Source organism: Panthera onca, chromosome B1 (genome assembly GCF_046562875.1).
Source record: "Panthera onca isolate mPanOnc1 chromosome B1, mPanOnc1 haplotype 2, whole genome shotgun sequence".
Taxonomy (NCBI): domain Eukaryota; kingdom Metazoa; phylum Chordata; class Mammalia; order Carnivora; family Felidae; genus Panthera; species Panthera onca.
Genome location: NC_138342.1, coordinates 163976012 through 163996776, shown reverse-complemented (window position 1 = coordinate 163996776; position 20765 = coordinate 163976012). Strand labels below are relative to the sequence as shown.

Below are 20765 nucleotides of genomic sequence, written 5' to 3'. Positions count from 1 at the left end.
GTTGAAATGATAATATTTTGGATACATTGAATAAAATAAAATAAATAATTAAAAGTAATTTTACCAGTGTCTTTTAACTTTTTTTTATGTAGCTACTTGAAAATGACATAGGGGACTTGTGGTTCCTAGTAAGGGGGAGTTTGTGGTTCCCAGTAAGCTTCAGTTGGACAATGTCGATGTAGAGTCAGAAGGGAAGAAGGTCCAGAACCCAGTCCCAGGCAAAGAGGATGGTCAGCCAGCCCCTTAATTATTGACCACACCTAGGTGGAGCGGATTGCAGGGGGACTGGGGGCAGATAGGGAAATGGACGGGGAGTAGGAGGTCGAGGGAGGAAAGGTTCCAGTAAGGGGAAAAAGCATGGAGTCTGGAGAGCAGGTGGGTGATTCAACCACTCCCCAAGTTTGTACCCTATGAGGTGGCTCAGCACAAAGCCGTTTGAGAGACATTTTGCCGTAGTACAGACGAGATTCCTACTTGCCAGGCTCGGCTCTGTGCTTGGTTAAATGTCTGCATCAAGCTCTCAGCTTAGGGCCGAAGGAAGCAGACTATTTCATAATAACTTGACTAATTCTTAAATATTATTTCCCACAAATCCACCTTTATCTTTATGTGGGCAAAAAGGTCCGTCCCACCTGATGGGGAAGGAGCGGCACCAGACCGACCAGGCAGTGGCTTCGAAGTTGTGGTCTTAGTTTTCGCGCCCATCACGCGACGAGTGGGTAGGTGAGTTTAAGGCCCCTCCCCCTCCCGCAGCCTGGGTTTGCGGCTGCGTGACCTAAACAGCTAGGTGTGTGGTTCTTTACAGCTGAACACGGGGAAAGGCGGCGTTGCCGAGTGAGGTTGTGTGTGTGAGAGTGTTGAGAATGGGGGTGAGGGTGGGGGTGGGCGGTGCCTGGTGCAAAAACCCAGTTCCACTCCCGTCAAAAGGAAACTCAAGGGAAAACTGCTCACTTCATCTTGGGCATGTTTTCCAGCTATAATTGGGAAATATGCAAATGAAGGGCCCACACGGTCTGAAAGGGGCAAATCGCTATAAGCGAGGGACATGGGGAAACGGGGCTCTCCCCCGGGGAGCCTTGGCACCGCGCGCGCCCTTAAGTGGACGCCCTCGGAGGAAAGGCAGCGGAGGCTGGGCGCCGGTGCGTCCCGGCCCGGCCGCGGCCACCGCCCGGGGACACCCCGAGGCCCGGCCCCCGCCCCGCCCCCGCTCCACCCCCACCCCTGCCGTGCGGTCGGGGCCTCAGCGACCCAGGGTGCTGCCTCTTCCGCCGCCGCCTCCAGGCGCGCTAGTCTGCGGGGTCTCCTCCGAGCGGGGCCCGCCGCCCGCCGCAGCCTCCCTTAGTCCCCTGGCGCTGCGAGGTGGCCCGCAGTAGTGTCCCCCACGGCGCCCCAGTAGGTCGGGGTAGAGCGGCTGGCTTTGTTCCCTGAGACCCGACGGCACGGGGGCCCGTGCGTCTGGCGGCCGCGGCGGCGGCACTGCAGTGGTGGAAGCCCCGCCGGCCCGCCCGCCCGGAGCCGGGCGCTCGCAATGCACCAGCGCGGGCGCCGAGCGCGCGGAGCCTCGTCGGGCCGGCCAGGCCCCCTGGCCGAGAGCGTCCCCCGCGCCCTCCTGCGTTAACTGCTGGAGTCCGCCTCCTCCCCGGCCCGCTCGCCGCTCGCCGCAGTACAAGCCGCCTCCCCGCCCCCGCCCCCCGCGCCGCCGCCGCCGCCGCCGCAGGAGAGGGAGGGAGGGACGGAGAAAGGGAGGGAGGGAAGGAGGCGGCGGGGCCGAGCCCAGAGCCCGTCCCGGGCGCTGGTAAGCGAGCTCCGGCCGCGGCGGGAGGCGCCATCCGGGGGCCGCCGGGCAGCCGCGGCGCGCCTCGCCCTCTGATCGTCTCGCAGCTGCCTCCCCCGCCGACCCGGCCGCATCCTTCCCGCGGTGGGGAAAGAAGCTCCCCCCCCCCCCCCCCCCTCCGCGGAGCAGAGACTCATTTTTTTTTTCCTCCTCGGGAGGCTGTCGCCACCTGGATTGCCAAGTGTGAGGGGTCCGGGAGGCGGGGACCGGAGCACCGTGACCCGCCATGGCTCAAGCGGCTAAACAGCTGAAGAAAATCAAAGACATCGAGGCGCAGGCCCTCCAGGAGCAGAAGGAGAAGGAAGAATCCAACAGGAAGCGGAGGAACCGCTCCCGTGACCGAAAGAAGAAGGTAAGAGGGGGGCGGCGGCGACAGCCCAGCGGCAGAGGCGCCCTGGAGGTGGCCGCTGCGGGAAGGGGCTCGGCAGACCTAAGAACATGGTGGGGGCCCGGGGGCCCGGGCGCCGGCGGAGTTGATGCCGCTCGAGAGTGGAGGGCGCGGGGTGGGAGAGGAGGAGGGAAGAGGCTTCGGTGCGGCGGGGCAGAGGACAGGGCAAGAGGCTGGAAGGGCAGAGCGGGCGGCCAGGAGGCTGAGGGCGCGCAGAAGCCGGCCCTCCCGCCGGCCGCGGAGACCTTTCAGCACCTTGGACAGATGCCGGCAAGCTCGCCGCGCTCTGGGAGGAACTTTTCCGGCCTCCCGGCGGCGGGCGAGGGTGACTGGCTGCTCCGCTCCGTCTCGCCGCCTCTCCTGGTTTTGCAAGGAAGCTGGTGTGGGGAAATGCGGCTCTGGGCTCCGGAGGCTGCCCTGCCCGGCGCCTTCCCCGGTGATCCACACTCTGACAAGGAGAGCTTCGTTCCCAGATCTCTGAACGAGGGGTATTCCAGTCCTTCCTCGACCCTTCTCGAGCCTAGGAAGCGCCTTTCCTAACCCTCTAGGTCCGGCGGCTGAAGGCATGTCCCCGGGGCATTTGGCAACATCTTGTGTTCTGGTCACTCAAGATGAGCGACTGATGGCCAGGAGGGGAAGTTCCTTTGGAAGCCAGACACGGGTGCTGTCCAGCTTGGCCCAAGGGCCTGGTCAGAGAACAGGTCTGCCTTTTGTGAAGGAGTGCCACACAAGATATCTCCATGACCCAGACCCCTTAGGTCAACTGTCCGTGCGTGCGTTGAGCACTTCCCTTCTGGGTCTGGGGTCTCCCTACCCCTGACTCAAAGCACCTTTAGAAACACCTTTGGTGAGAAACACCTCTTAGTCTGAAACACCTTTGATTGTGAAGAGAGGGTGCATTTAACTGGGCAGAGGGCTCTGGACCCCCTGAGAGGTGTTTTAGAGCCCCCCACAGAGGAGGCCCAGAGTACACGGATGCAGTTCTGGGAACTGGAAGTAGGGCTGAACTCCAGTGTCAGGAGAGCCATTTTAACCCGAAGGAGTTGATGTGGGGCACAGCCTACAAGCCTCCTCACCAGGGAATGGGGCCCCCAGGGTTCCGGGGGCAGAGGCATTGGTCTTGGTTGAGAAGGAAACATATTTTTTTTCTTTCTTTCTGAAATTGTCTCACTCTGAGAAAGAAGTTTGGAGCCTTGGTTGACAGCAGAGTGTGGAGAACAGACTGCTTGTGGGTCACACTCCGCTTACCAGTTGGTCAGCAAGACGAACATGCAGCCTTTTCCTAGAGATGAGACACAGGGCCAGAGATGTTCTTGATTGTAACCAAAGTAACCATCCCACTCTAGGCGTCCCTGCACCCCTTCAAAAGCCAGCCCCTCTTCCCTCAAGGGATTTCCATCGTGTGTGTAAATAGTAGTTTCACAAAGGCACCACCCCTTTAGCAGGACCGAAAAAGAGGCCTTCCCCAAACCTATGGTGAATCAGAGTTTGGGTTGGTGCCACTTGGAGAATCTCAAGTCCTTCTGCTAGGGTCTGAAATACCAGAGCCCATCCTGTGAGTCAGGCAGGGGGAAGTCTGGTTATATCTGACAGTGTTCACCCACTTTCTTGGCATGAATGTAAACTTCTTGTTAGGAAAGCGTGCTCTCTATTTCCACTCCTGCCTATCGCTTTAGGAGCCAAGCCGATCCTCTCCCAAACTGCTCACTCAGTGTTTTTATCTCACTTCTTCCTCTGGAGCTTCTTCCTTGATGCTCCTGATACCTTAACTATTTTTTTTTTTTTTTGAGCAGTAGTCAAAAAAGAACTCTCCCTTCTTCTCTTCTTTGGTTCCTTTCCATCCTGTGAAGCTCCCATCAATATAAGTCTGAATCCCGACTGTATATAATACACTGTCATAAAAGTGGCAAGGTCAATATTCTTTTTAATTCTTTGGTCTTAATCTTCATATTCTTATAGCCTTTATGTCCATTTTGAGTGCTAGACGAAAGCATATTTCCCTCCTCCTGAGTTGTGTTGTTTTACTAGCTGGTTGTAGCATACTGCGTCAGTGAGCATTCAGAAATCTTCCATACAGATATTCATTATTGTTTGCAGCACCCTGGATGCTAGGATTGATACAACAATAATAAGGAAATCTTAATTTAATGTGATCGTGATGACATATGCTCTGAGAGCTGGTCTTTTGGGTGAGGATATGGCATGGGGTGAGCTGTGGGGTGCTTCATTTATATTTCGTAACGATTGTGAGTACTCTGAGCTATTGGTGTGGTCTTGAGAGCCATCTCAGAGAATAGAGTTAAAATTTCTAGCAAAATACAAAATCACAAGAAGGTGGAAGGCCCTCAAGGGAAAGGTGAGGGAGGCAGGGCGATGCAGAAAGAGAGATTTAGAGAAGGCAGAGGAAGCTCCTGCAGGGGCTGGGAAGCAGATGGCCAGGGTTGAAGGTTCATATAAGGTAAAGTCCAACTTAGGCCCAATTTTTACAAATGAGGTGACGCTTTAAGGGAGGGATTCTTAAAACCAAGCAGCTGAGGACTTTACAGTTGGTCACCACAGACTGGGGCTGCTGTGGAACCATCCTTATCATCAGCACCAAAAGAGAACTTCATAAATGCAAATGAACATTTTATTCCCGTGAACTGGTAATTCCTATGAATATACAGCTGAGCCAGGGGCATTCGGAATTTACTAAAAGGAAAGGTGTTTGTCCAGTGGGTAACCTACTTAGCAGGGACTGACTGAGCAGCACCAAATCCCTCCCCATTTGTAGAAATAATTGTGGTTGTAACTTCAACAGTGGTTGCAGTTTTTACAGTTGATGATATTGTGTGGGAAGGCACTTGCTGAGGGGTGCTGTGCAACGGTGGATGGAGGCTGATGTTGTGACGCACTGACTGACACAGATAGAAACCACCTCGACACAGGGAATTGAGCTAAAACTCTGGAGCTCTAAAAATGCCTGCATTCTTCTGGGGCTTCATTCAGTTTTCTGTTTGTGTAGCACGCATCCTTGTCAGATGCTGGCTGTTGGAGCTGCAGCTTTAAAAAAAAAAATCCAGAATTTATGACATTTACTGATAAGTCCCTCTGCTTCTGAAGGTTGGGATGGAAATAAATAAATCACAAAGCATGTGTAAAGTAGGCATTTGCATTAAGAACGAAAGGTTTCTAAGGCTGAGGACGCCTTTGGCACAAGAATGTGTGTGCTTTTTATGTTTACCCAGAGCTTGAGGTTAGGGGAGGAGGGCAGGGAGGTTGGAGAGAGAGTGAGGCCCAGGATGGGTGAGGAGGAAGAGGGTCAGAATGAAATAAAGGAAGAGAGGATGAAGGGGGCTGGGGAATGGATGAGAAGAGAGGGGGGTGGGCATCTCAGCCCTACCATAAGGGGTTACACTAATCCTGCTACCTGAATACCTGCGAGTTTGCTGGGATAGTGTTTACTGAGCTCTCTCCTTGTCCCTGGTCTGTCCACTTACTTCATCCTCTGGTTTTGGTAAGGAAAAGATCACACCCTATTCCTAGCTGTGTGCCCAGTACCTGACGCACATGGTCACGCAGTAAATGTGTATGGGATGACTGATGGAACAAGCAGATTAATGCATTTGTCTCTGCTTGCCTTGGTGTTGTCTTGGTCATAGGTATGTGTTCAGGGGAACACTACGCTCTTTGACGGTCTTTTGGGGGCATCTGAAGAAAGCCTGCTATTTCTTTCTTTCTTTTTTTTTTTTTTTTTTTCTAATCATTTGCAAAGCAATAGAGAGTCATAGGCAGGCGGTGGAACGATCTAATTTTTTGGTGCAGTGAATTCTACCACTGAGCATGGAGTTAGTTCCTTGCAGGGTCTCTGCTGCACTAAATGTCAAGTGGTTTTAGCCATTTGGAACAACAGTGGTTTGCACAGGGCCTCGAGAAGCCAAGAAGAAGGGGGCAGAGAAAAACTAAGCAAGCAGAGTAGTGGAAAGTGGCCTTCACCGCTTCACTGTGCAGCAGGGCCTGTCGGTCCTTCCAGACTATGCAAGGCTCCCCAAAGAGTGCTTGACCTCCCTAGCACAGCAGGGCAAGGCCTAGCTCCTGGACTGCAGAGGTGTCTTTGTTTGGTCCCGCGATGGGACTTGCAGGGGACACTTGGGGTGACCTGCATGAATCTGAAGTGGTGAGGAAGGTGGGGGAGGGGTGAGCAAGAGTGGGATGAAAGGAAGGAAGGTAAGCAGGAAGGTCTTGCCTCCTAATTGTCAGGGGCTTGAATGTAAATTTTTGTTGTTATCTGCAGGTGACTTTATACATTCAATCTGTGATAGAGCGGACAGGATCCAAAGAGACTGGTGTTCATCACATTATCTTGAAACCTAGGTTCTGTTGCCACACCATATCGCTAGTCTATGTTGCAGTATTAATTGATATTTGTTTATAAAGTCTCTATTTGGCTTTTGAATAGCATAATGATGGTACATTGCACGTTAATTATTAAACGTGCTAGAATATTAGTTGTGAGGCTTGAAAATACACCCCAACTTTGGTAACCCTGCTTTGGCAACTTTTCTTCTTTTAGTACCTCAGGACCCTCAAAAAAATGGAAGTAGCCTTGCCCTTCTAGAGCTCTGGGAGGTGCTGGCAGTGGCTGATGGTGTGGAAACTTTCCCAGCCTGCTCTGTGTTCATCTCCAACCCAGCGCTTCCCTCCCGTTGCAAGGGCGATGGCGGCTGGAGCTGTTCCCTGTGTGGTCCTGTCACCCCTCAGCCATGTACTAGACTAAGAGAGCAGGATTTTGTGAGCACAAACACTACACCCTCAGTTATGTCCAGCATTATATGGTTTGCACATCTTTAAAAAATTTTTTTAATGTTTATTTATTAACATTAATGAGAGAGAGGGAGAGAGACAGAGTGTGAGCAGGGGAGGGGCAGAGAGAGAGGGAGACAGAATCAGAAGTAGGCTTCAGGCGCTGAGCTGTCAGCACAGAGCCTGATGTGGGGCTTGAACCCACGGATGGCAAGATCATGACCTGAGCCGAAGTCGGTTGCTTAAACGACTGAGCCACCCAGGTGCCCCTATGTTTTGCACGTCTTTTGCTCCTCACAGCCACTGCTCAAAGCAGGGGGGGCAGCAGACGAAATTCAGAGCCTGAACGCAAATGGCTTCCCTGTGAAGGGGACCATGAGTTGGCCCGTGCGACCTGTCTCTCCTCTTGTTCACCCTAGCAAATAGCTTGCTCACTACTTCTGCTTATCTCCTCTCAGTATGGCTTTTTCTTAAACTCAGTCCAAGGTTTCTTCCCTTTCCTTCCAATAAAAATGAATAGGCGTTAGCAAATGGTCACTATGTGCCAGGCACTTTGCATGTATGTTAACTCATCTCCGTGCTTTGCCTCTGTAATGCCTTTGTACAGGTGTGCCTCTCATGCATTTCTTCCTCCTTTAATGTCAAAGCCCATCACTGCATTCTTCAAGAAACCCTTCCTGAATGCCCCCTCCTCACCTCACCTCCATTAGTCTTTCTCTACCTTAAGTCGGCCTTTGTTCTGGGTTGTGTGTGTGCGCGTGTGTATGGCATGCATTCTTGTTTTAGCCTTTCGACTAAACTGTAAGCTCCTTGAAGCCAAAGCCTGAGTCTTTGGACATAACCATCCAATAAATATTTATGGCTTGAATTGATTCAGAAGCTACATTGAACTGGTCCAGATATTGTATCTTGGTCTTTCTATTTGATTTTGGAAGAGTTGGCCCTGTAGAATTGGAACAAAGTAAGTCTATTTTTTCTCTGAATTATTCTGACTAAAGCAAAGTCATCAATGTTTGGTTTTTGAAAAAGGCAAATAAGCTTTGCTTGGCTCCGTATCTCCATCTCTGTTCCCGAAAACAGCTCAAAAGCCTCCCTGTGACAGAGTGCTAGGCTAGGAGTCAGATGCCTGACTCCTACTTTCAGCTACACGTGCATGAATAAGCCTCTGAATTTCTCTGTGCCTCAGTTTGCTCATCTGTAAAATAGGGATGAGAATCATGTGAGTGAGCTTTGTGAACTTTAAAACTCCCGTAATATTTAAAGGGTTATAGTTAATAACGTAATGATTATTAATTAAATTATTCTTTCTAATGCATCCAATGCCACAGCTTGCCTGGCCTTCCTGTGGTGGTATGAAAGTTCGTGTGTGCCTGGGAAGGCCAGCACATTATTATTTCAGTGCTGGTATGTGAGAAAAGGGTGCTTTAAATCATATCTTCATTTCATTTTCAGGAAAGGAATGAATTTCCTATTTTGACAAGATTTATTATTGCAGACTTAGTTATCTCCATGGGTCCAGTCCCAAATTTTGAGATGGGCTTTATTAAAGTCCCACATGGCAATGGTAGCTGTATATCAAAAGGGGAACATAAAAGTGGTTCCTAAATTTTCTGGGAATACCGTCACTGATAGGGCCACAGCCGATAAATCTGGGGTGTGGAATATCACAGATAATGGAACACATGGTGTTACGGGCAGGCCAGACTCCTCCGGAGGGACTCTGCATCTTAGGAGCAGAACACATCCACCAAGAAAGGAGAATTTGCATTATGGCCACTCAAAGCTAAAGCAAAGATGATTTAATGGCCAGCCAATTAAACACACACACACACACACACACACACAAACTTTTTTTTCATTTGCTTAAATGTGACTAGAGGCTTCCCTTCAAAGAACATTTCTCTGTGTCTTTGCTAAGGTGATAATACATTTTCTGTTTCAGTTCGCACATTTTTGCCCATTTCAGAGCATCATTGACACTGATACTGCAACGCAAGCTGCTTTGTTTATCAAAGGAGGGTCTGTATTTATTGAGAGCCTGCACACCCTACAGGCGTTATCTCACTGGAGCCTTGCAGAGCGGGGCTCAGACCCAGCCTGGCTTCAGAGCTTATTCACAGACCTCGGCACTACACCGCCTTTTTAGGTATTTGATGTACCCTCAGGATATTCAATTTGAGGCGGTGTGAGGCACTGAGAGGGGAGGCAGAGCTGATGATATTCCCCCTGCCTTCACAGGAAGGACTTGCAAATTAGTGGGAAAGCTGCCAGAGGAGGAAGTTAGCCCAGGCAGAATGGAGGCAGGTGATTTGGGCTTAGGACGGAAGTGCTGGCAGCCGGATTCCAGTTGGAACATGCATGTCCAGAGGCCCCTCTGTAGGTCTCAGGAGCAGTGCGTGTGATGGTAAGGAGTCTGCCCAGGCATTTGGATTAAGACAACAGGCCAAATAAAAGAGTGGATGAAAATCGAATCCTGGGGATTACCTGCTCTATTTCTGGCTCTTCTGCCTCACAAAATGGTTATTTCCCCTTTATTTTCTATTTTGGAGATTTCTCTCCCTATCATATAATCAGCATCTTCTCTGTATCATGGCCTAATAATGTGTAGCTACAGAGTGCCCATATTTATGCCATTATCGTCTATTCTTTTCTTCCTATCTGGGACTTTTGCTAGTTATGTGGAGGAATCCCTGGACCTCTGGGGCCCTGGGCCTTCACATAAAGTGCTTGCCAGCAACTGGACTTGGTGTTAGGGGTGTGAGGCACAGTGGGGACAGGAGGTGAGCATGGCTTGGCTCTTGCCTGGAGTTCTCCCATCCACCCATCACCAGGATGCCCATGGTTTCATTTGCTGCCCTGAAGAAGTCAAGTGGGTTAAGTAAGGCCCAGGGAGCAGAATGCAGTCAGGAAGAAGAGAGGCACAGGAGGTTAGAAGGCACCGAGTGTCATTAAAGTAGCACTGGGAGAGGTGAGGGTGGTGCAAGAGGAAGCAATACAGGAAAAAGAAAGACGCTCCTAAAATCAGTTCTGAGATTGAAAAGACAGCCCCCAAACACTCAAGGTGAGACCCACAGGAAAAGAGAGAAGAGATCGTGGGTCCAGTGGCCCCTCAACTTTGCTAGTATCAGAACCAGCTAGGGGAGAGGCCTTCTTACACGCAGACCTGCCCTGTCTCCACCTGCAGAGTCTGACACCGGATGTGGGCGGGGCCAGGCACTTGTGGCCAGCGAGCTCCCCTCAGACGATGCTCGATGCTCATGCTCAAGTGGAGCAGACCCAGAGAGCCTTCATTCTGGTAGAGCCATAGGCTTACCTCTCCACAGCCCTGACCACATGCTCAAGTCAACCCTTTACTTGCCCACTTCCTTTGGGGAATTAGATACAGAATAAAATAATAAGTCAGTTCAAATCCTCCACTCCTTGCTTCTTTCCTTCATCTCCTGGTTTGATCTTCCCTTAGTCTTGTCACATACCATCATCTTGTTTCTGTAGCTCTCCTAGAACAAAGGGTCTCCGGTGTGCTTTCGGCAAGCTTCACCTGAGCCGGGGCTTGCAGCTGGTCAAGCCTGGCCCCACCCCACACACACATCTGTCCCCAGTTCCCCATAAGAAGCAGGCAGGTAGAAGGTTGGCTTTAGCACTGTGTCCAGTCCGATGGGAGAAGTAAACCTGGCCAGGGCCAGAGATGGCCTGGGGAAGGGGCCTGGGAGGCTTCCAGGGGTAGAGGCTGGGTCTTCAGTGGGGCAGGACATTCAGGTGAGACGATAGCAAGTGTGGAAGGTGAGCAAGAGAGTCTGGAGGGGGAGGTGGTCTGGGGACTGTGGGCCCAATAGCAGAAGCAGAGAAATCAGCATGAAGGAGCTCTGGAAGAGGCTGCAGAGAAAACTGAGGCAGGGCCCCAGCATGTCCAAAGGGCAGAGGAGACCCTGAGGGGCTCCAGGCAGAAGTCTGAAAGGCTCCTGTGCCTTCACACAGAAACTCTGTGACATGCTGAGGTATAATTGAGCTGAAGGACAGGCTGGTTGGAGCTGGGGCAGCTCTTAGGGATGGAAAACATGTGGCAAGCGAGCTATTTGAGTGGTGGAGAAAGTTGGCCTTTGTGAGTAATAGAGTGGGTGCGAATACGTAGTCAAGGATGATCTGTAGTAGGTTTCCTTTGACATATGTTAACGTATTTGCATATGTGTGTGATTAAATGTCCACGAGACCTCATTTCTGACTTGATGTTGGGGTAGTCAGTTGGTGATGCCTTTCACTGAGCTAGGAAAGAGGAGGGGAACAGGTTAGGAGGAAAATGATGAGTCCTTTTGGGGACCTATCTTGCTTCCTAGAGCTCTCGGATGATAGAAGGAGAGAGCTCATAGAAAAGGTTCTTAAATATCAGGGAGTCTGTCAGGCTGGTGGTGGAAAAGAGAGGTGTCAGTTCCAATCTGCGCTCTCCAGCAAGGCCCTGGAGTGCAGATCTTCTGAGTGATTTCTTTAACCCGGGCACATGCATGTGACAAAGCCTACTGGCCATGTGAAACTAAGAGATCTGACTGGTGGGTACTAATGGTGGGGGTGGGGTAGGCGGGAAAAGCAAGTCCCAGAGGTTGGGGCGGGCTGTAGGGAGGCAGCACTAACGTACTTTTCTACAAAGGACTTGAGCACCATCACCTATATAGCAAAATGCTAGGCATTCACTAAAAAATGATGCTTAAAAAGAATTTGTTTTTAAGAATATGTTTCTAATGAAGAAAGTGGGAATAGGTTTAAGATGTAATGTAATTAAAAATGCAATGTAATGAAATTAAAAGAAAAGACAGAGAATGCCCTGCTTGTCAGAAAGCGTAGCCGGCCTTCTCTGCCCATGTGTCTGGAGGTGAAAGCTGGGATTTATAGATGACGTCACACTCCCAATGAAGAAGTCCAAGGTGATGTGGACTAGAGCCAAGTAGGTAACAGAATGTACTGGCTCAAAATGGAGCTGGAGTGTGGTCCCAAAAGTCTGGGCAGTTGGGTCTTGGCATGTGAAGCCATCCGTTGTAAACCAACTTGAAAATGTGTATGTGTTGGGTCTAATACTCCATTTTGCAGCCAGAGCGATCTTCCAAAAATGCAAATCAGATTTCGACACTCCTCCTTTAAGTCCTTCAGTGGCTTCCTAATTGCCCTTAGCATAAAGTCCAGGCTCATTACTCTGGGCTCCCTAGACTCCCTCCTCCCTCCATCTAGCCCATCACTGCCTTTTTCATTTCATCTCTTTTTTTTCTACATGCTGCACTCTGCTGGACTCTGAGCTTCTTCTAGGACTTTGGATATGTGCGCTTTCTCTGCCTTTAGATCTTGCCATCTGTTGAGTCTTTTTTCTTTAAGTCAGTTCTACACCCAATGTGGGGCTTGAACTCCTGACCCCAAGATCAAGAATCACATGCTCTGCCTACTGAGCCAGCCAGGTGCCCCTGTCTGCTGAGTGATTTGCCCCACACACTAATGCTAGCTCCTCTGTTAGAATTCAGTGTGAGAATTGCCTCCCTAGTCCTAGATGAGGTTAGGCTACCCTGCCGGGTAGTACTCCAGTATGCTCATGTGCAGGGTGACCAGAAGATGAAAAGGACTTCAGTGCATGTCAGGAAGTCATGTTTGATGGTGATATTGAAGCAGTGATGAATACATGTGAGCTCTGGAATGAGATGGATTCTGAAGGTCGTGGGTTGGTGTTCTGGCTCAGACGTGGACTGGCTAGGTGACTTTGGGCAAGTTGCTCAGTTACACTCCCTGAGTCTCACTTTTGCCATGTATAAGGTGGAGAAAATAATACGTACCACTAAACCATGCAGGGTTTATTGGGAGGATTGAATGAGTTAATATATATAAAGCACCCTGGGATATAGAAAGGACTCAATAATAAATGCCTGCTCCAAAGTCTGGTCCCACTTAGCAAAATTCTCACCTTGTATATAAATATGGTGAGTTCCTTTCCAGAGATGGCCGTCAAGATTACATCCCAGTGTTGGTAGTACTCATCTAGTATTGCTGCCGATTTCTTAAATGAATTAGGAAAGACTGTGGAGAAATGTGAAACTGATCTAAAAACTCCAATTAAAGCGAAGAAGAATCAGAAACAGCTCAAGTCAGAAAGGCTTCAAAGTCTGCAATGTCCGTAGAATTGTATTGAACTGATGGATGTTCTAGATCCTCCTGTGGCACATATTTTTGGCAAATTCACTTGAATGCCATTTGAAAGAGCAGCTTGGGTCTCTGCCACTCTGGAAACCAGCACGCTGCCCTGTTGGTCTTCAGTGCAGTAGTGCTGGTGGGCAGGGCAGGCCCCTTGCTCAGCTACCCCTGCCTTGGGGTGCCATGGGTGGGGCCGGCCCATGACAGATTCAGTCCCTGAGGCTTCTCTGCTTCGGGACAGCTGGAAGGGACCCAGTCTTATCTACTGACATTGAACAGTGTCTTTGGCACCAAGATGCTATGGCAGGGCTCTTGGGCAGGTGTGTTTCACTATCCTCTTTAGGTAGAACAAATCAAAGTCAAAGTTTGTCTTCTAACATCATCTTCTTGCTTGTCACCTGTGCCTTAGCCTTTGACCTTGTTGTTCTTGAGCAGACCTGCATTTGAGGGACGTCCGGTCTACAAGCCACGTGATTGAGTCTTAGCACTTTAACCCCACATCAGTATCGCCTCTGCACACGACAGAACTTAAAAAGGCAGTTGGAAAAAACGTTATGATTCTGTACCAAGGTAAAGCTATACCATCATTAGATTCTTCAGGAAGAACTTTTAAGGATGTTACCCATGAATCCTCCTTTCTCTGCCCTGTCTATATCTCCACTGCTCTTGAGCACGTATCATTCCTACAATAACCTCCTCTAGTCTTGCCTTTCTGGTCTGGTCTTGACCTTAGAGCAAGAGTCATGCTTTTACAAAGACCATTTGCTAGCCGGCACTCCCCTTCATGAGGACCTTTCAGTTACTTCCTGCTGCCATTAGGGTAGAATCAAACTCTTTCCCTGAGCTCCTGAAGCCATTCTTGATCTGCCTGCCACTGGGTCTTATCCCTCATCGCCTCCCATGCTGTGCTCCTGGGGCTGGTGGTGCCCCTGCACCTTCACACGCCCTTCCCTCTCTGGAGCTCAGCCTACTCCCTACTCTACCTCAAGGGCCAGCTTCTCTTCCTGCAGGCAGCTTTCCTGAATCTGGGTCAGAGTTGCTATGGAAGGGGTGCCAGCCCTGAAGGGAGGCTGCTGAGGTGGTGGCCAGGATCCCTTCCCATTCAGCCACTATGTGTGGGTCCAGGGAGTTTCCCAAGCCTTTTAAAGCTATTGACACTTTCAACTAAATCCTAGGACAACATGGGATTATGGACCCAGGCAGGAAATGAAACTGAATCATCACTTTGCATTTCGCAATTAATGGAGAATTAAGCGAAGAATTAATTTCTCCTTCCTTCCATACCAGGACTCTGATTTGGGAGCATTAACTATGTGTGGCTGTGGATGGAAAGAAGAGACCCTGGAGTTAAGAGAGCTGAATTCTACTTCTTTCCACTTTCTTATGTAGCTTTAGATGCCTCTTTGGGTCTCAGTTTCCCTTCCTCTAAAATAAGGGAAATGGGGTGCCTGCCTGGGTGGCTCAGTCAGTTGGGCATCCGACTTTGGCTCAGGTCATGGTCTCACGGCTCAGCCTGTGAGTTCAACCCCTGCATCAGGCTCTCTGCTGTCAGCACAGAGCTGGCTTTGGATTCTTTGTCCAACTCCCCACCCCCCACCCCCAACCCTCTCTGCCCTCCCCTGCTCATGCATGCTCTCTCTCTCTAAATAAACATAATACAATACAATACAATACAATACAATACAATACAATACAATAAGAGGATTGATCTAGAGATCTTCTAAAACTCTTCAGGGGGTATCTGCGATTCAGAGATTATGTGAATTTATGAGACCACAAGGCAAAATGGTTCCTAGATGCCTGCTGGCCTACCCTGGCCTAAGGTGTCCTGGCAGAGAAGTCTGGCTGGAGGAGGCTGTCTTGTGTTGTGGTCCAGCTCTAATGGATACCAGACTGCAGGGCATAGGAATGTTAGCAAAAGTGTGAAAGACCACTCAGCATAGGGTTCTGGTTCTGCTGGTTGATACTTGTCTCTTCCAGTCTACCATTTCTGACACTATTGTGGGCAGGTCAAGGAGAGAAGGGTGTGCTGATAAAGTGTGAGAGCCACTTGGGCTGTTGGAAGGTCGCCATGCTCAAGGTTAACAGATCTGGTCCTTTGGGTGTATGTTTTTGGAGAGCCTGTATAATCAGATTCCCCTGTGACTCTATAAACCTCACCCTGAGGCCAGTAAGGTAACTTCTTCTATGTTTGCAACAAAGAGTAACCTCTGAGAGAGCAGAGAGTACCTACCGCAGGTGAACAGAGAATTCAGGAGGCAGAGAGCCTTCTATTTTCAGTGCAAGGTGACTGGATCTGTCACACACCGAGTTGTTCTCAAGGTCATGCGCGAAGTGAGCCTCCTCCTCCCGTGGAGCTTGGAGGAGCCCAGGAGGCCCTGACTCCAATGGGGGAGGGGGCTCCAGGAGCCTTGCTGCCTGTGTTTTCCTGGAAAGCAGACTCAGGCAAACCCATGGTCCGAAGAACAGGCAGTTCGCTGTTGGATACACCATGTGGTTTGCCAGACAATCATGGCTTTTTAGAGACTCCCTTTTAGAGATGAATTGCACATTTTTGGAAAATCCCAGCTTCATCACTGACTGAGTTTCCAAGGAGTCAGTATTATCAGGAGAGGTCAGTACTCCAGTTCAGCCCTAACTGAAGTCCTTTTTCGATTTCAGGTTGTGCCCCAGTGGCCCTGTCCTTCTCTGGAATGCAGGGCTCATGGGTTTTAATGGAAGCCCCCGGTACTGAAAACTTGTCACATTTTCTTCAGTGTCTGCTCGGCGGGGGCTGGGGACAGGCAGGAGAGGACTGTCTCCGGAAGGCGATGTCCAGTCCAGGCTATTGTTGAGCTAGAACCTTCTGCAGAGGTCGCATCTTTTGGGAGATGAGCCCCTCAATATTCAGGCCTCTGAGAGCCCTGGGAGCAGGGGAGCCAGTGCCTCGGGGACAGCGGCCCTTAGTACTCAGAGCATCCAGCACATTATTTCACTTGTGGAGAAGCAGGTAGCAGTTCTCCCATTTCACACGGGAGCAAAGAGAGGCTAAGGAAGATTACGTGTGTCACACAGTGCTAGTAGGTGCTGAGGCTGGGGCTGAAAGTCCTGGTTTTCCCTAATAAGCAGGCGGTAGCAGATGTGGGGGCGTGTGGATCGAGTCATGTCATTTTCTGTTTTTTTCCGTCTATCCATTGCCCGCCCAGCTACCAGTAGGAAAACAGTGAGGCCCAGCCATTGGTGGCTGGTGTTTGTCTGCTGAAGGAGAGAAGGGAAGGCAAGGGACCCCTCTGACCGGCCGCTCCTTACTCTTGTTCCGAGTGGAAATGGTCCCACAAGTAAAGGCAGCACAACAAGAACATGCAGAGATTGGATGTGCACTTTGGCACCGTGGGCCGAGGGGCTGCATTACTCAAGACCCACTGGATGCCCCTGCCGGGAGGAAGCTGCAGGGAGCCACCTTTGGGAGCAAAAGCCTGAGCCCTCTCTGGGCCTGGTGGAAGGAGAGGTGCCCCGGATAGATTATTCCAAACTGGTCCTCGTTCCACTAGCCTACTTAGCATGCTTTGGTGCCACGTGCTGCTCTGGGTGTGTTCAGGGACTGATGCGCCGGCAGCCACGGTCTGGTGGGAACACCTGGTTTGTTCGGTGCATCTCCGGCCTTCGAGACACATTCATCAAATTCAACCGGCTCATTCTACAGATGGGACTTGAGGCCTGGCTGTGTGGAGTTACCTCCTCAAGGTGCATGGCTGAGCAGGGCCCAAGCCTGAGCCTTCTGAGTTCTATTTGGATGCACGGTCTCGTTGCTCTTGAGTTACCAAGTCTGCCTGTGTGTCTGTCTATCTAGGTATCTAGATATCTAGGTATCTATCTATCTATCTATCTATCTATCTATCATCAGTGAATCCTCTACCTTAGTTACCTACTGTTTCACTGCTTCTTTCTTGAAGAAAGAGAGAATAAGTAAAGCTCCTTTGCAGGTACACTGAGCTCTTGATACTTGGCCTAAGCCTATCTTTTCAGCTTTATCTTTTCCCCTCCTCCTCCTGTAAATAATGTGTGGGTCATTTCCTACATGCTGTCACGGCCCCCTCAGGCCTTGTTCATACTGGCGATGCTGAACACAAAGTCTGAGACTCCTCTCTGCCTGGCTACAAAATAAACTCCTATTGATCTTTCAAACCCAGAAGAAATGTCACCCCTTCCAGGAAGCCTTCTCTGATTTTACTGAGCAGAAATACCTCCTTTGTGTCCTGTTAGCACGCTAATCTCAGTGTAACAGCCACTGGTGGCTGAGGTTAACTAATTGTTTTGTTTGTTAAAATCAGTGGCGGGCAAAATTTTACTGTAAAAGACCAGAGAGTAAATATTTTTTGGTCTCTCTTGCATGTATTCACCTCTGCCACTGTGGCACAGAAGCAGCCATAGCACGAACATACCAATGGACAAGCAATGGCTATATTCCAATAAAACTTGATTTATGGACACTGAAATTTGAATGTCATTTTATTTCCACGTGTCCCTACAAAATACCATTCTTTTTCTCTCCCCTACCATTTAAAAATGTAAAAATCATTCTCAGCGTGTGGGGCTGTACACAAACTGGCAGCAGGCTGGACTGCCCGTTGGGTACAGCTTGCCCACCCCTGAGCTAAATGCTTGTTTTCCTTGTGAGACTGTGCACAGAGTTGTAGCTCGGTCATCTCTGCCTCCCCAGAACCTACTGGTTGAATGAATGAATCTGGTGACGTACAGGAAACACACAGGATAACAATCCTTAACTTCTCTGACAACTCCTTGAGGGAGGGAGGCCAGTCAGGCATTACCGCTCCTATTTTACAGGCAGGACCACTGAGACTGTGGGACCCAGTGCACTGGGAGAGTCCCAGGGCTTCTGCTAACCGCTCCCGCAGGGGCATCCCTGTGTCTTTGGTCCTGGTGGAGAGGGGCTGCCTTGACTGCTGAGCCCTGCCTGTTTGCCGAGGGAAGGAAGCCTGAGGAGCTGGGCCAGCAGGATGCTCAGCTGCTGGGTGCAACAGAAACCAACCCGGGAGCGCGTCTTTCGGCTGTGAAAATAGAAACAATCTGGTGCCTGCCTGGGTAAGAGGCCGGCGTCAGAATGCTCTGGTTTCCTTCCTGCATCTCTCTGGCATTGCGCTCCTGGATGAGAGGCAGCAGTGTCTGTTCTGGTGAGGGGGAATTGTTACGCATAGCTAAAATTAGATGTTTTGTTTGAATTATGTTAATTTGACTTAATTGCTGGGGAATGTCAATGTTCTTCAGAAAGCCAAGTGCTCTGCCGGTCTTGGTGAATACTCCTGATGCTCGTGAAGTGTCTCACCATCCCCTGCGCCTCCACTTTTGGTAGCTCACGGCAGACCCGGGAGGGCAGCAGCCCCAGAGGACGTGATCCCCTGGACAAGGAGGCTGAGGCTCGGGGTGGTGAGGTTCCATTCCCCAGGTCACACCAGGTCACATGCAGGTCTGACTTCTAGGTGGCTTCCATTCTGCTAGTGCTATAGCTTAAAAACTTTGTACACCCCCTCCCCCGCCGTATTTTTGAGGCTGGCTTCTTCCTGTGCAGGTAAGTAGTGCACAGGCCTCAGCTCTTAGGAGGGCCCTATGCTTGCTTTAATGCCCTGCTGTGGCCATTTTGAAATTGTTCACTTTTTAACCTCACTTTCACTTTGCAGTGGGCTCTGCAAATTCCGTAGGCAGTCCTGGCCATAAGTTTGTCTTCAAGGGCTAGCACTTGTATTTGTCTATCTAATTAACCTTGGGTGTGATTTCATCTGGGCCATGGCAGCTGGGATATCCAGATGTGCTTTTATTTTTTTTTCTTTTTACATTTATTTATTTTGAGAGAGAGAGAGAGGGCATGCGCACGCATGTGTATGGGTGAAGGAGGGGCAGAGAGAGACAGAAAGAGGAAGAGAGAGAGAATCACAAGCGGGCTCCATGCTATCAGCTTGGAGCCCAACTCGGGGCTCAGTCTCATGAACCGTGAAATCATGACCTTAGCCCAAATCAAGAGTCAGATGCTTAACGGACTGAGCCACCCAGATGACCCCGGACGTGCTTCTTTTTATATAAATAACTCCCCCAAACCTGTCTGAAGTTGCGATTCTGTGTGGCCTCTGTGGAGAAGGCCAGCAGGTCAGCCTCCAACTCCTCTTCCTTCCACCTTTGCCTCTGGGCTGCGGGGCAGGTGTGTGTACGTGTGCATGCCGGGGTTGGTTCTCACATCAGAGGTGAGGGTGAAGTGGCAAGAAGTGCCATTCTGTGGCCATTCTGTGGCTGGAACACCAGGCTAGATGGAGAATCAGTCTTTGGGTAGCATTTTCCCAGCAAAATTCAGAATTCAGAGCCACTCCTACGCCCTGGGTCTAGCGCAGGCTAAATCCTTTATTAGTTTTTGTCATTGCTGTGGATGGCATTCAGGATTATTTTATAGGTCTCATAATGTGTTTGAGGGGAGTGGGGGTCTGGTACCACCATGGACTCCACATCTTCCAGAATGCTAGTTTATGTGCTTCTTGTGGATTGTGTTTTACGAGGAGTATTGATAGCCACGGGTCACTGACTACTGGCTGGCTGCAGGGCTGGGTGCCCTGGCCTCTCTGGTCTTGGTCTTCTCCTGCATGTGACTATGGCAGCTGGCCTGGCCTGGCCTGTGTTCTGTCCTCAGACACACCTAACTTGTCTCACTCAGGGACCTTGCGCTTCAAGTTAGCTGTCCTCACTGCTCTCTCCAGGGCTAGCTAGCTTCTTTTCATCTGTCTCTGCTCACCCTTTACCTACATAACCCTGCATTCAGCTGCCCACCCACCACTCTGTCACCTCATTCTGTTTGTCTTTATTATCTGGAACTATCCTATTTCTGGTTTATTACCCATCTCCCCCTGTCTGTGTTAAAAAATACAATCTATGGGAACAGGGACCTTGTCTGTTTCACTCACTACTCTATTTCCAGCATCTAGAAGAATCCCTGGCACACCGTGGGTGCTTGGTAGATATATGTTGAACAAAATGATGCATCCTCACCACACTAGGCACTGGTAGCCTCATTTTATTGATGGGGAGACTGAGACCTTAGAGCAATTCAGTGACTTGCCCAAAGTCTTGCAGCTTAGCAAGGAGGGATTTTGCTGCCTCTGCAGCGTAGGTGTGCCACCAGGAACTCTCCTGCCTCTCCTGCCTCTCTGCTCCTTGCCCCAGCCTGGAGTTCACTGGTCAGGAGGGTGTGTGTGCTTCGAACAGCGGTCCGGTGCCTGGTGATTCCTTTCCTGGGGTCCTTCTATAATAATGTGAAGTTCCACACAGTATCTTCATTTATCTAAAAACGACACAGAAATGATTTTGATTTGCAATTTTTAAAAAAAGTTTATTTATTTTGAGAGAGAGAGAGAGAGAGAGAGAGAGAGACAGCATGAGCAGGGGAGGGACAGAGAGAGAGGGAGTGAGAATCCCAAGCAGGCTCCACGCTGTCAGCACAGAACCCAATGTGGGGCTTGAACCCATGAACCTTGAGATCATGACCTGAGCCAAAATCAAGAGTTGGACACTTAACCAACTGAGTGAGCCACCTAGGCGCCCCCTTGATTTGCAAATTTTTAAACA

At 50.1% G+C, this 20765-nt stretch overlaps 1 protein-coding gene across 16 annotated transcripts in view; it reads left to right on the top strand.

Moving 5' to 3' along the window:
- The first annotated feature begins 1958 nt into the window (after positions 1-1958).
- ANK1 (ankyrin 1) overlaps positions 1959-20765 on the top strand; it is a 218852-nt gene continuing 200045 nt past the window's right edge. For 4 of the 16 annotated variants that reach the window (XM_060653458.3, XM_060653456.3, XM_060653457.3 and 1 more), the window contains exon 1: positions 1969-2186. In XM_060653458.3, coding sequence (XP_060509441.2) covers positions 2061-2186 — 126 coding nt within the window. In that variant the 5' untranslated portion in view covers positions 1969-2060. Of the gene's footprint in view, positions 2187-20765 lie in introns of all 16 variants that reach the window. The other 12 variants (XM_060653465.3, XM_060653462.3, XM_060653461.3 and 9 more) reach the window with 7 other exon arrangements.